General features: G+C 36.6%; 2 protein-coding genes across 4 annotated transcripts in view; one reads left to right on the forward strand and one right to left on the reverse strand.

Moving 5' to 3' along the window:
* henmt1 (HEN methyltransferase 1) overlaps positions 1 to 1,662 on the forward strand; it is a 19,473-nt gene extending 17,811 nt beyond the window's left edge. For both annotated transcript variants that reach the window (XR_533456.3, XM_008406267.3), the window contains exon 10: positions 1,249 to 1,662. The gene's annotated coding sequence lies outside the window, so the exon portion shown is untranslated. The remainder of the gene's footprint in view (positions 1 to 1,248) is intronic.
* fam102bb (family with sequence similarity 102 member Bb) overlaps positions 1 to 13,246 on the reverse strand; it is a 24,668-nt gene extending 11,422 nt beyond the window's left edge. For both annotated transcript variants that reach the window (XR_014087214.1, XM_008406270.3), the window contains exons 1-7: positions 13,114 to 13,246; positions 10,590 to 10,862; positions 5,659 to 5,779; positions 5,442 to 5,471; positions 4,185 to 4,301; positions 4,037 to 4,083; positions 1,811 to 1,905 (exon numbers count right to left, since the gene is read on the reverse strand). Coding sequence is in view for 1 of the 2 variants with exons in the window: in XM_008406270.3 (XP_008404492.1) it covers positions 1,811 to 1,905; positions 4,037 to 4,083; positions 4,185 to 4,301; positions 5,442 to 5,471; positions 5,659 to 5,779; positions 10,590 to 10,735 (556 nt within the window). In the remaining variant the exon portion in view is untranslated. The remainder of the gene's footprint in view (positions 1 to 1,810; positions 1,906 to 4,036; positions 4,084 to 4,184; positions 4,302 to 5,441; positions 5,472 to 5,658; positions 5,780 to 10,589; positions 10,863 to 13,113) is intronic.
* Between the last annotated feature and the right edge of the window lie 32 nt (positions 13,247 to 13,278).

Below are 13,278 nucleotides of genomic sequence, written 5' to 3' on the forward strand. Positions count from 1 at the left end.
ATTTTTAAACATGTGAAAGCCCACAGGTCAGAACAGACTGCAGTTGATCTAAAAGAGGTTGGCTGAATTATACATGAAAGCGCTCTTCTATTCAACACTGCAATGTGTTCACCCATGAAGACACGCAGAAGGGGAAGACATTCTGATGTAAGGGGAGTAAAGCTGCAGAAACACCATTTTTACGCCTTATGAATGTTTATTAAGCTTTAACATTTTATAGTGGGAGAAAGTGGGGATTATATCTGCAAGAGTGAACAAAGTTGGGTTTCTCTTGCTTTAAAATTTGCTTAAAAGCATTTGCTGAAGAAAACTGAAGATGAAGCAACTCGAAATGTTTAGTTTACCCGAAAACAGCGAGATCATCATCGTCACATCTTTAGGAAGATGTGATCTACAGGAAGCTGAGTTAACTCACCAGATGGTTTGCAACTCGGAGCCATTTGGCTCAGCTGCTGTGATAAAACGCTTCGGCGCTGCAGCTAATGACTGCAGGGAAATCCACGGATTATCAGATCAGACGGCTCCGTTATTTACTTATTTACTGGATCAGTTTTGAAGGCTACGCTGAAAAGCAGATCGTGTGCAGAATTAGGAAGTGACCCGAGTCTGAATGACTCAATGAGACTCATTTGCATCAGACCGAATGTGTGTGTTGCATGAGGTGACACAGTAAAACTCTTAACACTATTCATATCAGGTAATCAACTCACAATTATTTTAGTAATCGATTATTGCGACGATTAATCGGAAAAACCACTTAAACATTTAACCACTTAAACCTTTTTACTCAGTATTACAAAAACATTTAAAAATGTTCCTGCTTTAAATGCTGAAGCTTAGCATAAATATGTGGGTAGAACATATTTTCAAGCAGGTTTTTTTGTGTCTTAAACGCCAAAAGTATATATATTTTGTATGATTCTGACTTGATTAGTATCTGTATATGTTGTTTTTTCAGCAAATTGACTTTTATGTGTCTGTATACTCCAAATAATCAATTACTAAACTAGTTGATGATTATTTCAATAACCGTTTAATCATGATTAATCAGATTAATCGTTTAGCCATAATTCAAATGATACATTTTCTCACAGACTTTAGTCTTTTACTAGGATTTTATGGGATAGAACAATACAAAGCTAAAAAAAAAAAAAGATGCAGTTTTAGACGTTTTTTTAAACAAATACACAAAATGGAAAGTAAGTTTATGTTTCTGTCCACATGATCAATTTTTGTGTTTTTCGGCAGCATCAAAACTGCGAAGGGGAAACTTTTTTTCACGTCACACGAGTCATGTCACCAACAACCGGATGTAACTACTGACGGAAACGACGAAGAAGACGACAGGAAGTGGAAGGAGGAGGATGGCGCTGCACGTTTGCGTGAACAAACGTATTAACTTTAGTTATGTTTCTTATCTAATGTGATTTTAATTGTACTTTCTATTTTATGGACAAACCACAATCGCATATTTTATTTTATTTTTTTACATTAGAGGAATATCTACAAAATCTTTCACAAATTTGTAATAGAAAAAAAGCCATAGAGTTTCTAAGAAGCGTCCAGGCTGCTCCTCCAACTGTCTTTAAGATGTGATGTCTCGGTAGGTTCAGTTGTGCCCGTTCCGTTTTCAGATATTCATTTATTATTTAAAAATTACACACAGGCTGTGTCTGGTTATTGAGAGAGGTGTCAGTGAAGTTAGTTAAAGTTCACGGTTGTTTGCAGCGGACTTTAAAAGATGCCTGCCGACGTCTCAGCAAACAGAAAAAAGAGAAAGTGAAGAGTGCGATGGCGCGATTCGCCTCACCAGAAAAGCCTTTCTGTGAGTCTCCGCCCCTCCTTTCCTCCAGCAGGCTCTCTCCATCACTCTGGATCCCAATCACCGTGGCTGTGGATGGAGGCCTGGACAGCAGAAACAATGTGGCTTTATTTCCTCCTCAGTATTTCAAAGAGGCCTTTATTACAAGGAAAGAAACCACAGTAAGGACAAGGCGTTGCTGATTTAAACTCAAGAATATGGATTAATATTAAAAACTCAAATTGGGGAAAAAATGTTTCCTACCTATAGGTAAAGAAACTTTTCTTTCTGAATGCCAGCTTCAGTTTTTAGTATAAAAATGTTAAATTAAATAAACAGAGTTTTTACAGATTTCAATTTAAGACTTTTTAATGCCCGCTTGATTTAAATTTAAGACCAAAAAAAATAATAAATTTAGGGGATTATTAAAGTGAACCAGTGGAAAAACCAAACTTTGGTGATACATTCGCAAAAAACCATGATAGTTGCAAAAAAGCTAGCGAGCTAGCAAGGACATATTAGCTTCTAGTTAGCAACCGCACTGAAGATGTCTGCTTCTTCCTCAAACTTAGTCCAACAAGGAAGGAAAAATAAAATACATACAAGACTGAATAGTCCAGCCACTGCAAAATCTACGATCTGCGATTAATAAGACCAATTTACGTTTTAAAAAAAGAAAGAGATTTTAAGGACTTAAATTTAGCTGCACCAATTTAAGGCTTTTTAAGGATGTGCAAACATCTTGATTTTTTTATTTAAAAATTGGCCTTTAGAAGTTATAAATATAACAAATTATTTTCATTAATCATTTATCGTTTGGCTCTGTTCATTTTCTGAGTCACTATTATGTTATAAGCCTCAATCATTAAAAATGTATTAAAATTTAATACACATTGTTATTTTTCTGAACATGTCCAGAGGAGATCAGGCTGAATGTGAGGATCATCAAGTGACCCTGGAGTGATTTAGAACATAAATAAAGGAATCAGTGAGACATTTCTGTTGGGTTCAGATACTGTGTCACCATGAAGCAGAAGAATGTAAGAAATTATCCCCAATAATCATGACAACAGACCTGCGGCCAACGTGAGTTTGGTTGAATCCAGACTCAACTTCCATCTCAATTCTTTAAAATCGGATCATGAGACAAAACGAGAGCACAACCAGTAGAAATGGCTCTAGTGGAGCATCGATTATCACCTCTGTAGAAAGGTCGGAACCTCACTTCCGTCATAATTATTATTTTCAGTCGTTTACATCCAGATTTACAGCGTCTTGACGTCTTCTGGTGCAGAATTAGCAACATGTCAGGAGGGAAAACAAATCACTTTTTTTGGGTGAGAAATTTGGAATTTGGCCTTAAATATTTGGATTTTGGTTGCATTTGCCTTCAGTGTGAACTAGGGCTGTTGTAAACGATTATTTTAGTAATCGAGTAATCTATAGATTTTTTTTATGATTAATCGAGTAATCGGATAAAAACAATTATGAAATAAAATATTGGTAAATATTCCATAACACCAGTGTTACTATCGGATATGAACATCAGTCTATTTTTTCCACATTTGATCTTCCCTACCAGTTACTGTTTTGTAGACCGGGGGAGCAATACGGGATATTTACGGCTCCTCCGTTCAGAAACTCATCTACCAGCCATGTTCCGCCTCCCGTTTGTTCAGACCGGGATGATATAAGTTTATTGTGCGGTTCGTCCGTAAAGCTGCTCTTACCCTGTAAGCATCAACCCTCAGCCGCCCGCCGTGTTCAGTCTCTCCGCTCACCTGTAGAAATCCTCCTCAGCTTCTTCCCGCCATTCAACCAGCAGCTCCGGAGCAGAAAGGCTGCCGGACTCCCGGCATCGCGCCGGTCATTTTAAGGATGTTTATTGGTCCCACAAAAACGATGAAAACCCGGAATTATCACCAATCAGTAAAATCCCCGCGGGCCGAACTTGAAGATTGGACGTTATGCCGCTAACACGTAGCTTCCGTCAACAACTCAGAGGCGGAAGTCAGAGCTCCGCGCAACGCAAATAATGTTCCGGCTGAAACACGGTGCGCTAAATGATAAAAACATAAATTAACGAAGCTTCGAGGCAGGTCAATTTTCCTCGAGGAATTTTAATAATCGAGGTACTCGAATCACTCGAGGAATCGTTTCAGCCCTAGTGTGAACACAGAAACAGCTGCTGCCTTTATTAAAGTCCACAGGCAGAAACATGTTGTTCAAACTTACGTTTTGAAACAGGGATCCCCTGACATGAGCTGCGTACCGATGATAACCTACGGAGAATAAAACGGTAAATGGGTTTTACTTGAGTAAATCGTTATTCCTCTCATCCAGAAATAAACCAGGCCGTCTGCTGTGGGCACACAGATGCTACCTTGAGAATGGAGTTATCCTGCCGGGTGTTTTTGGTATCATAGCCTTCCAGCAGACACCTCCGAGTTGTGTTTCCTGAGCCGGCAAACTCTGCTAAATTCAGATCTGCAAAACCGAGCTGAAGGAGACAAAAACAAAACAAGGTGAACCTTTTTTTTCACTTCCTGTCTGCAGAGAATCAGTAATGTGACCTTTAGATACAAAGATGGGACATGCAGGAACATGAGAACAAAGGAATAAAATATCTTTTACGGCTCAGTTTTCCTTGGCGACAGGCCGGTTGCTATCTAAAAGTGATTAGAATATTATCACGCTGCTCAGTTTCAGTGGCTGGAAGCAAAACTGCTGAGCATAATGAGGCATCTGTTTGCTGCAGACCATCACTGATATTCCCTTTAAGGAACCGGAGCTGCGGCCTGACGATATTTATCAAATGAGGAAAAATCTCACTTCTTTATTTATGTATTTTTAAATTACAAAAGCCAAAAGGATAATCTACGTAAACATGTAATTATTGTAATTTATACTTTACTTTTTTCCCCAAGGTGATAAGATTGTCATAAGAACCTATAAATAGAAAACACTTCCTGTTATCCTGGAGAGAAAATATGTTGGAAGCAGATCTACTGGCTGTTCTTCAAAATGGGAAAGACAAGGATGCATTACACTGGAGTAACTAACCATTATTTTATTTATTGATTCATCAGATTTTTTAAATTCTACAGATTCTTCATTTAACCACATGAGCTTTTTATACAATATTAGAAATACATAAAGTAATTAAAATAAGTAATTCTTTTTTTAAGTAGAAAAACGTACATAAAGCTAATCATTCCTTTGATCAGTCTGAAACAGGTGAAGTTAAAAACTTGACGAGTTTTGGCTAAAACAGATTTACAGACAAACATGTTTTTATCCTAAATGCAAAATGCAAATTATTTATGAACAGTTTTGGCTGAATATGTTTTTCTCAGTAAATGTCCGACTCCAGCTAACGATTAATCGATTGGTAAATTAATTGTGATTAATCGTTTCAGCTCTGCTCTTCACAAGCCTGTTGATGGACACAAGAAAACAGCTAAACTTTCTAATGTAGCGATAATAAAATAGTCCAAAAAAAAAAAAAAACAAAGCTGGACCAGGAGCCAAGACTCACACTGTGAGGATTTTACAGAAAGTTAAACATTTTAAGTTGACTGTAGGTCAATATTTGCATTTCCAATATTTGTATTTCACCCTTTAAGTACATACAAATTACCTTTGCGTAAGCTTTTCCACCCTTGAGCTCCTGAAAAAGAGAAGCAGGATGATAATCTGTCAGTTTTTAATCCCCGACATGTCAGATTACGATTATTAAAAGTAACAGGGTCACAAAGATAAATCACTAAAGTTCTCCTTTTGGTAAATGTAACTTCAGGTTTCACATCAAACTTTCAGGTTTCAGTTCAGGTTGGAGGCTCTTCCACTTTACGAACCTTTCTGACCGAGACGCGACACATGCAGGGGTCCAGCACACCGGTTCCTGCGCTGGCGCTCATCTTGCACGGAAAAGAGAAGCGCTTCCTCCATCGGACGCAGTTGGCCTGCACCGGCTCCCTGGAACAGGAAGTCACAGAGGATTAGATGACCTTTAACCCCGTGTCCAGGCTGCACACGGCCAAATTTCAACCGAATGTCCAGGATGATTGTGGCAGCAACATTTATTAAGACGTTTCTGTTCAAGTAGGAAAATTATTTTAGCACAAAACATGGATAAATAAAGGTTTTTGATCTTTTTGTTGCTAAAGTAACTCCTGGTGTAATGTAATAAAATAGATTTGGGAAAGTTGAGATGCGCCGACCGATTGGGCTCATTTTGGACAATATTATTATTATTTAAATGATTTTTTCCTTTTAGTTTTGGTGCATCTGTGCAGCACTTCATGAATAAATAAATGATGACGACAGATTTTATTCTTGTAATATTATATCTATTCCCAGACTATTATGAAAACATAACTGAATGCGTCTTTATTCTCGTTCAATTTTATTCTTGTTTGACTTTATTTTCGGAATATTTATTACGACTATTTTCTAAGTTCATTATCATTTTATGTTTTATTTTTCTTATACATCCCTAATGCTGCATGGTACAAAATAAACCCACTAACACCAGATTAATACCAGATTAAGATCTTCTGGTTCCAGTCAAAACAAACTGGTATTAATTATCCTCTCATTTTGTTGATAATTGAGCTGATTAATCGCCGTTTTTGCTTCATGTAACATGAATCCATGCGTTGCGATGGCAGATAAATGGCTTCCCAGTCCGTCCTGCACGTGAGTTCCCAGCAGAACGGATGGGATGAAGTGAAAGAGAAAGGAGTGTGTGCGTGGGCAGAATTACGATCCCACAGATGGCTTCACTTTCGCTGGCGTCCTCTGCTCTCCCACTCACATCTCCAATCCGTCTGTGCAGCACAACGTCACCTCACTTTCTCCCAGTTCTGGAGGTTTTTGCATTTAGTGTTTGCGCGTTTTTAGAGAAACACAACATGTTGTTAAATGCAGAAGAAAAAGGGGTTAAACATTAGCAGTGTGTGGTGAAATGTGTATTCTGCACCGCCTCACTATAAATAAAAACCAGCAGATGTGTGACTAATGCTGTACAAATGCTGACTTCGTCCCGAGGTGAATAATCTTGGGAGGGAACTCCCAGCGTCGGGAGTTCTGGATCTTCTTCATGGTTCACGCTCTGCGGCTCGAAGCGTTTCTCTGTGCAGATAAATCCGATTAGCCGGCGTGAGACGCTCCGGGTCTCCCGCCTCTCCTTTCTCTCCGTTTACAGACAAGAGATTCACTTAAAGAGAAGCAGCAGCTGAACTACAATCGGTTACAATGGAGAATTAAGGGAGTAAAGGGAAAATATTAGGAGAATAAAATTATAAAGAATACGGACAAAAAACAGGAATAAAGTCAGGATGAAGAGAAAAATCATTAAGACTTTATTCTCGTATTATTATGACTTTATTCTTGTCCTATTACTTATTATTACAACTTCTTGTATTTTGCAACTTAATTTGCGTATAATTACGACTTTCTTGTATTATTACTTCTTTGGTCTCGAATTATTACAACTTTGTTCTTTTATTATTACATGTATTCTTGTCTTATTACAACTTATGACTTGAAAATGGTCTCGTGAGAATAAAGTCGTAATAATTCATGAATAAAGTCGTAATAGTACGATATTATTACGGCTTTATTTGTGAATTATTGCGTCTTGGTTTCTCTTATAACCTTTTTACTGTATTATTATGACTTTATTCAAATATTATTACAGCTTTTTTATGTGTTATTATGACTTTATTTGTGTATTATTATGACTTTCGCATACTACAACTTTAGCCATGTATTGTCTTTATTCGAGTATTATTACAACTTTATTCTCATAATATTAAAACTTCCTTCTCATTTTACAAGTTTATTCTCATAATTTTAGGACTTTATTCTGTTTATTTTTGCCCTAATAGTTCCTTCGTGGTTTTGTAACGTTTCTGAGCAGCAGTTTTCCAATCTAGACCTTGATTATGAGCCATGAAACAATAAATGGTCAGATTGGAATCAGACTTTTTTTTAAAGTGAGCATTTCGGTTATAAAATATATCAAATAAATTCAGAAATTAGTCGGGGTGCACGGATTGCAGTTTTCAGCCGGACCTGCCGACTCAGACTTTGGCCAATACCGTCTTAAAATGACCTGATTGGGAAACATGTGATCAGTTCGTCTAATTAAATGTAAAAAACCAACAGATGCACCAGAGAAAATACATGGGAACAAAGCAAACATCTAAAAATAAGCACAACCTTTAAACATCTGTTGTTGCCACAACCCTAAAAACGAATCAAATTATCCCGTTTTTTTGTGCAAATGTTTTGTGCCGATCTGATTTACGAGGCAGCGTCAGCCGCTGGACTTTTCCTGCGTCAAACTGTCGGCAATAACAGCATAAACATGAATCAGTTACTCAGGGATACGGTGAATAAAGGACGCGGGTCATTTCCTGTCACCGCTGGGACGTCGTCTTTCTCTACGGCTTTACAGTTTGGTGACATTTCCAACCACTGCTTTTAAATGGTTTTACAGCTAACAGAGTCACATGAACAGGGTCAACTGCTCGGCTTTTAATGGGTTTTTCCCTCCATCTGTTCATAATTTGAGTATTTTAATAGAAAAAAATACATTATTTCATGGTTTATTACCAACATTACACACATATTTACAGCATGTGATTGATATAAATCTATATACACAAGTAATGTAACTGCAAAAACAAACTACTTGGGATAAGAAAATGACTGATTATTTGACTTATCTGTATATGAAAAGGTTTTAAATTACCATCAGCAGCCTTTGCACACATTTCTCTCGTAGGACTTCAGATTGTAAGCTAAACAAACTACTTAAATTTGAATTTTTAAATTCAAATTTGAACTCAATTTTACTTAAATCGTGTGGAAATCCACCTGGACAATTTTTGATTAAAAAAAAAAGTACAGTTTCATCTTCCTGATAGGAAACTGATATTATCGCTTGGCTGAGCTGATCAAACAGGAGGATGGAAGTCGACATGTTCAGTCATAAAACATCTTTTAAAATGTGTTTTTGACATGTTTGCTCTAAACAAATCCATCCATATTAGATTTATCCAGTGTTATTTTATAAAAGCAATCACATTTGTTGGGATTAACTTTATAAACTTGAGTTAAGATTTAAAAATCACCCTAGAACTGACGTAGGGGTGTACTTTCTTTTTAACATAACTGCACTCATCTCCGTGTATCTATGTTTCCATTGCTTGGAATCAACTAAAGAATGTCAATTTTTTTGATCCCGCAAATGCAAACTTTAAATTTCTTAGTGCAAAAAAAAAAGGAATAAAATTAAACCAATAAAATGAATTGATCCAAGTTTTTTCAGAAAATACCAATTTCCAGTTTTCCCTTGATCTGACCTGCAGACGCTGCTTCACTCTGAAAGCTTGTTGGGGATGTGAGCTCCAAAATCACAGCTTTGGTTTTGGTTCCCCACACACACAAGTTTCTTTCATCCAGGCAGACTGGAGGCCATCATTTTTAAAATACCTTCTTCCAAACCAAAACACTTGAAACCTTACAGCAGCTGCGACACGTTTGTATGTATTGATGCCAAGCGGTTACCATCTCGCATCACTGGAGTCCAGAGTTTGGTTGGGAAGCCAATGACCAATAAATCACACTAAATCATTTGACTTGTCATTTGTCTCTTTTCTCTCTTTCTACCAAAAGCTGGATGGTAAAAGTCTTCAGTCTGATCTTAATTATCCCTTTTTTTGAAGTACAAGTTTTTTATAGAGACTTCATGATTCATTTTATTTGTTGTTTCGTTTATTTGGGATATTTAAAATGTCTTCCAGTTCCAGTGTTAAATTCCCGTTACAATTTAAAGTTTCTTGATCTTTGATCATATATATGTTCTTTGTATTTCAAAACAACAATATTATCATTTAAAGCTTTAACTTCTGGGACAATTTATCGTCCAGCAAGATCTGCTATTCTGACAGGCCTGTATGTATCGAGATAATTCGCTCTAATTGATACTAAACAAATGAACATTTGTGTCTAAATTGACACAAACTGACTTTCAAATCGTCACTCATTGTTTGTTACTGCAGTATGTTTTGGAAACATAAAATTCAGTGCAAAAAAGGTAATTAAGTAGTGTATATATGCGATCCTGGGCTGTCTAACTGTTCTCTGTTCTTTTTAACACAAATAAAGAAGACCTTTGGATGAGAAGCGTCTTAAAGAACATTTTTGTTATTATTTACAAAATAGATCCATTTTTTTTTTTTTAGAGATTTTTCCATTTCTGTGAGACTAAATTGGCTGTTTTAATAAACAACTCCTATAACGTAACAAACAAATAGGGTTCAGGTGTATTATGTACACTTTATAAGCCATAAAACACTTTTTCTCTTATGGTACAACAGTATTTCTCTTCCAACTAAACTGCAAATAAGATATTCAATTAAACACAATTATGATGCCGTGAATTACTTTAACATTGTGCAGGTTTTACCTTCATGACTTGAAGCTAAATTATGTTTTTGAGGTACAATTTGAAAAAGTAAGTACACATTTATTATGAAATGACAGCTCCTGAGTTTGTCTTAGCGAAACATTTAGTTATACTTAACATCCTGAAAGATGGTTAATTTTACATCAGCTTTACTACTAAAGCAAACATTTCATTTGACATGTTTAACGTTAGTCATGTAGCACTTAGCTAACCATCTGTTAACGTTTCTGAACGGGTTAAAACCACGGAGTTAAATGCTAACCGGAGACGGAACACTGGTTCCAATTCAAGTATTTTCCGTTTTACCGTGAAGATTCCTCGGAGAAGCCGCCATCCAGCAGCCGGACTTTACAGAAGAGGACACCGTTTACGATGGGGACCGACGACAGCTCGTCCAGCTCAAAATCCACCCTGAACTTGAATTTCTTCTTCTTCATCATCATTAAATCCATACACAGTCTCGGCGGTTGCGAGGAGATGCTCCGGTCCCAGGCGTCGCGTCGCTGACATTACAGCCCCATTGTGTGCTCTTCTTCTGGTTCACCGGAGTGTTGTTGTGGGAGGACGGTGGTGGTGAAGCTACGGATGACAACAGACCGTCAATGCTGCGAACGCTAGCGCTAAATGGATGTGCTTCCTGTTTGGGCTTTCAAAATAAAAGCATGTGGTGGACGTTCCACTTTATCGATACAAAAATGTTAGTTTGGATTTTTTTTTTTTATCTTGAATTATGCTTTGTAAAAAGTCATATATTTAATTTGACTTACAACGGCGTATTGGGGTCATTATATATGGATCAAAAGAAATACATTTCTACCAAGGTGTCAGAAATTTTCTAGAAAAAACAATTTAATTTCTGACAGAGAGAAGTCAAAAATTTGTTGGAAAAAAAATCTGAAATTTTTAGATTAATCTAAAAAAATGTCAGAAAAACAGGAAATTTCTGAGTTTCAAAAATTGCAAAATTTGCTAGAAAAACTCAGAAATTTTCTAGAAAAAACTTCAGAAGTTAAAAATTTTAGACTTTTGAAACTTAGAAAATTTCCAAAAGTCGAAAATATCCAACTTGTGAATTTCAGAAATTTCCTGTTTTATCTTCTGGGTTTTCTGAGTTTAGTCTCAAAATTTGAGTCTCAAAATTTGAGTGTTTTCTAGCATATTTTCAACTTTTCAAACTCAACAATTTCCATGCTTTTTCTCTCAAAATTTTCTGAGCTTTTTGGCAAAAATGTGATCGTATTTTATATCTGCAGTATTTTATACTGCAGATATAAAATTATAAAATACTGCAGATATAAAACTATATAAAATAGTGTCGCATTTTACCTTGTCACTCAATCTTAAAGTTCAAAATCAAATTTTCAGTTGATCATCGAACATGTCGAATGCATTTTTGCTGCTCTATACTGCAATTATGTAATCATATCTTTAATTTTTGCATCTAAAATACATTACAATGCATTCTATGATTTTCTTGTACCAATTACCGCAGTTACTTACTTATGATTTGGTTTAACATATTTAAATTTTACAACTTAAGGGGTACAACCCAACTAGAAAAGCCAAATAAATAAAACTCAAAACAGCTACTGTAACCTTGTTGCATGAGTTTACACCAAGCCTGTCATGTAACAAATTTTGCTGAATGATATATTGTCCCAGTAATTATTCCAATAAATAATAATGTTGTTTTCAGACCATTTTCAAGTTTGATGATGGCACATGAGTTTTTCTCCACAGTACAAATAGTATTTGGTAAAACTTGCTTAAAACTATTTATAAACTGAACATGAAATTTGGCACAACTTGTTCCATGTGTTTTTACCCACACATTAAGTTATTTTCTTAATCTAACCATTGATTGTAATGAAAACTGAAGTACAATTTCAACAGGATATTCTGTCTGCAAGTTTTAATAATCTTTTTCTCAATTTTTGAATAATAAAGGGTTTTTTAGTAGTCAATCTTTATCATTACTGTAGTACAAAACCATAAGCATATTTTAAAAAGTCTGCATCAATATGCGTACAATCTTTTCATTTGCAACGCCTTTAAATTCTGCTTGAGAAATTAATTTTAAAAAGTTTCAGTTACGTTTTTATTTCTACTTGTCAGCATTTTAATGTTTTCTTAATATTTAAAAAATGCCTCTTTTACTTTGAAATACCTCTATCTTAAAGGGAAAAGCAGCGGTGACAACTTTAATCCCATGGAGCTTCAAAATAAAACCCGCCTCTTTTCTCGATCTCCCCCTGTCGGTCAGTCGGAGAACAGCAGCACCGATTGTACAGATTAAAACAAAGCGAAACCGGCTGCTGTCGTCTGGTACGTTGTCGCCACCTTGTGGTTAAAACTAAACACTGCAGCGCTTTGAAATATTTTTCTTCTCAAATACAGAAAACATGGATGCGGAGATTTTAGTCAAAGCGAGTCAAAAGTTTTATTTTTCTAAATAAGCTGCCGAGTGAGCTTTGGCGACACCTGCCGGATTCTTTTGGGTATAGCATGCTGATCTGTTTCGGTGATATTATACACAGTCTATGGCAATATTTGCAGGTTCTGCGGGTTTTGTAAAAGCAACCATATAGTTTAACATCAGCGCATGACTGGGAGGAGTTTTGGGAACAGTTTTACGCTCACCTGTAAAGTAGGAAGCGTGTAACAGCGGTATTTTCTGGTCGTTAGATGGGTGTGTCTGTAACGTGTTTGCGCAGTAAAAGAAGGAGGTCTTTCCAGGCCAACTGAGCCGAGTCCTTTCCCCACCCTTCTGCCAGCCTACCTCATCCGCTCCAAACTTTTTTTATCCAAACATTTTAATCTATTTTCTTACCCACTCCAGCGTCCCAGTAGGAGCTTCCTCTCCAGGTTGCAACGCGGATAATCTTGTGGGAATCAGCCGGAGCAATCCTTCTGCCTGAAACCAGAAGTGCCCAACCACAGGAGCCGATCTGTGTGAGTTTCCCCATCGCCGTAGCTGCTCGGTTTGTGTGTGTGC

The sequence above is a fragment of the Poecilia reticulata genome, chromosome 4 (genome assembly GCF_904066995.2).
Source record: "Poecilia reticulata chromosome 4, P_reticulata-male-v2, whole genome shotgun sequence".
Lineage (NCBI taxonomy): Eukaryota > Metazoa > Chordata > Actinopteri > Cyprinodontiformes > Poeciliidae > Poecilia > Poecilia reticulata.